This window comes from Carassius gibelio, chromosome B15 (genome assembly GCF_023724105.1).
Source record: "Carassius gibelio isolate Cgi1373 ecotype wild population from Czech Republic chromosome B15, carGib1.2-hapl.c, whole genome shotgun sequence".
NCBI classification, from domain to species: Eukaryota; Metazoa; Chordata; class Actinopteri; order Cypriniformes; family Cyprinidae; genus Carassius; species Carassius gibelio.
Window position 1 is genome coordinate 1,133,284 of NC_068410.1, and position 2,500 is coordinate 1,135,783.

Genomic DNA, 2,500 nt, shown 5'->3' on the forward strand with positions numbered 1-2,500 from the left:
CTCTCTTTACAAGATAAATCAACTAGTATGCGAGAAGTGCAACTTTCTGTGTGTGTGTGTGTGTGTGTCAATCCATCATTGCAGCTGCTGTTTCTGGGTCATTAAAGATCCTCCTGCTCCTCACAGATGGACAGAAAAACAAAGTTGAGGAATGACCTGCTGCACCTGCTCATCCGGCCCACATGCTCATCTAATATGCTAATTATTCTGATTTGTGGTCGATTCTCAGTGTGTGTGTGTGTGTGTGTGTGTGTGTGTGTGTGTGTGTGTGTGTTTTACAGCCACTCATATGATTTCTCACTTTCCACACAAATATTGAGCAGCACAACTGTGTTCAACATTAATAATAATCAGAAATGTTTCTTGAGCAGTGAATCATCATATTTTCATGATTTCTGAAGATCATGTGACACTGAAGACTGGAGGAATGATGCTGGAAATACAGCGGAGCATCACAGAAATACATTACACTTTAACACAGATTCACACAGAAAACAGCTGTTTTAAATTAGAATAATATTTCACTATTTCTACTGTATTTTTGATCAAATAAATGCAGCAGAAATACTTTCTCACTCACATATAGCAAATCTCAGCTTGATTGTTCATATAGTCTCAGAATGTAAGCTATGTTATCATCCAGCTCTAATCTGCTAAAATATTATAAACACTGAGACTATGTGTGTTGTGAAAAGTGCTGTAGAAATCAATTTGACTTGACATGATCAATGCAGTGCCTGACACACACACACACACACACTCACAGACTGAATCAGTGTATTGATCACCACTGAACGACTGTGTGTGCATCTGTTCACAATCACATCACACACAATCTCTGAACTCAGATGACAGACGAGCAGAAAACAGAGGGAGAGAGAGACACTCGCTTTCATTAATGACATTTAAACAGAAATGCATTCATTATAAACGAAAGGCTTTCAGGGTCCAACTCTGATCTGATCTGTATGATAAATGCAGTTAATTGGCTCTTAACGAGGGGGCGGTCACAGTGGGCGGAGCCAGATCACACGCCATTAATGAGTTAATTAGAGAGACTTCTGATACAGGCATGGAAAACATGACACACATATGATCAAAGACACACACCACGAGTAAAACTACTGAAGCAAGTGTGTGTGTGTGTGTGTGTGTGTGTGTGTGTGTGTGTGTGTGTGTGTGTGTGTGTGTGTGTGTGTGTGTCGTACCTGTACTGCATCGCGGTGTGTGTCTCTAAGCTGTGCGTGCCGCTGCATTGGTTTCTCTGGCGCTCTGATACACACTCAGCGCTGTTAAACGAGAAGAACAGTGTGATGCAGAGAGAGAGAGAGAGAGAGAGAGGCCAACACTGAACCAGAGTGAAGGACGAGAGACCAAACGAAGAGAGACCTCAGAGGACGCCTTCTTAAGCGCAGCTGTCACACACACACACACACTCTCTCACAGACACACACAGACGGCTGACAGCAGCAGTTCTCGTCTCATTCTCACTTTCTGTCTCTGTTAAGATGCAAATGCACCACGTGTGTGTGTGTGTGTGTGTGTGTGTGACAGTAGATTAACCTCTCATATTGTCTGGAGATTCAGGATGAGAGTCACATCTGACACCGACACAACAAACCCAAACCCCTTCTGAGAGGAAACACGGATCTATTATATCTGCCACACATTAACAATGTCTTATGTATATAATATTTTTGTTCAAAAATATTGAAAAAAATGTGAAAAATTATTACAATCTAAGTCATTTGTGTTCTGTGTGAATCTGTGTTAAAGTGTCATTTATTTCTGTGATGCTCCGCTGTATTTTCAGCATCATTCCTCCAGTCTTCAGTGTCACATGATCTTCAGAAATCAGAATAATATGATGATTTACTGCTCAAGAAACAGTGTTGAACACATAATGTTTTTGTGGAAACCATGATACATTTTATTTTTCCTCTTTGATGTGTCCTTGATGAATTAAAGTATTTTTCAGTTCAAATATATACTGTATATATCCAGAATACCTGTCTCTGTCTCTACAGTATATCTGTCTGTCATTTCATCTTCTAATGGTCTCTTTTCATTCCTGATCTTTCATTCTCTCTCTCTCTCTCTCTCTGTCCTTCACCCTGACGTCCTCCTCTCATCGTCTTCTCTTTCTCTGGGGTGATAAAATCACTCCCTCGTTCTCTTCACGCTAAAACGAACCTCTCAGACCGAGAGTGTTTAGGTTGAATGAAGATCGACGTATGTTTGCGTTCGACCTGGAAACATCAGCATCACACACACACACACACACACACACACACGATGAGTAGACACGAAACACATCAGCTGTGATCTCATTCAGAGCTTAAAATGGGAAACACACACATATAATTATACCGTCTGCACAAACCCAGCGTGCAGAAGCTTGCATTCATCTGATCTTCTGCACGAATTAAAAGAAGTTTTTAAAAGAAGTGTGTGTTCTACAGGTTACATCGTCTTTTAAGCTGATTGGCTGAATACCAGC

At 40.8% G+C, this 2,500-nt stretch overlaps 1 protein-coding gene across 7 annotated transcripts in view; it reads right to left on the reverse strand.

Moving 5' to 3' along the window:
• LOC127972295 (cGMP-dependent 3',5'-cyclic phosphodiesterase) overlaps positions 1-2,500 on the reverse strand; it is a 120,081-nt gene that overhangs the window by 79,852 nt on the left and 37,729 nt on the right. For 3 of the 7 annotated variants that reach the window (XM_052575715.1, XM_052575714.1, XM_052575713.1), the window contains exon 3: positions 1,209-1,289. The exons of the other annotated variants lie outside the window; for them this stretch is intronic. In XM_052575715.1, the coding sequence (XP_052431675.1) occupies positions 1,209-1,256 (48 nt within the window). In that variant the 5' untranslated portion in view covers positions 1,257-1,289. The remainder of the gene's footprint in view (positions 1-1,208; positions 1,290-2,500) is intronic. 7 annotated transcript variants of the gene reach the window in all.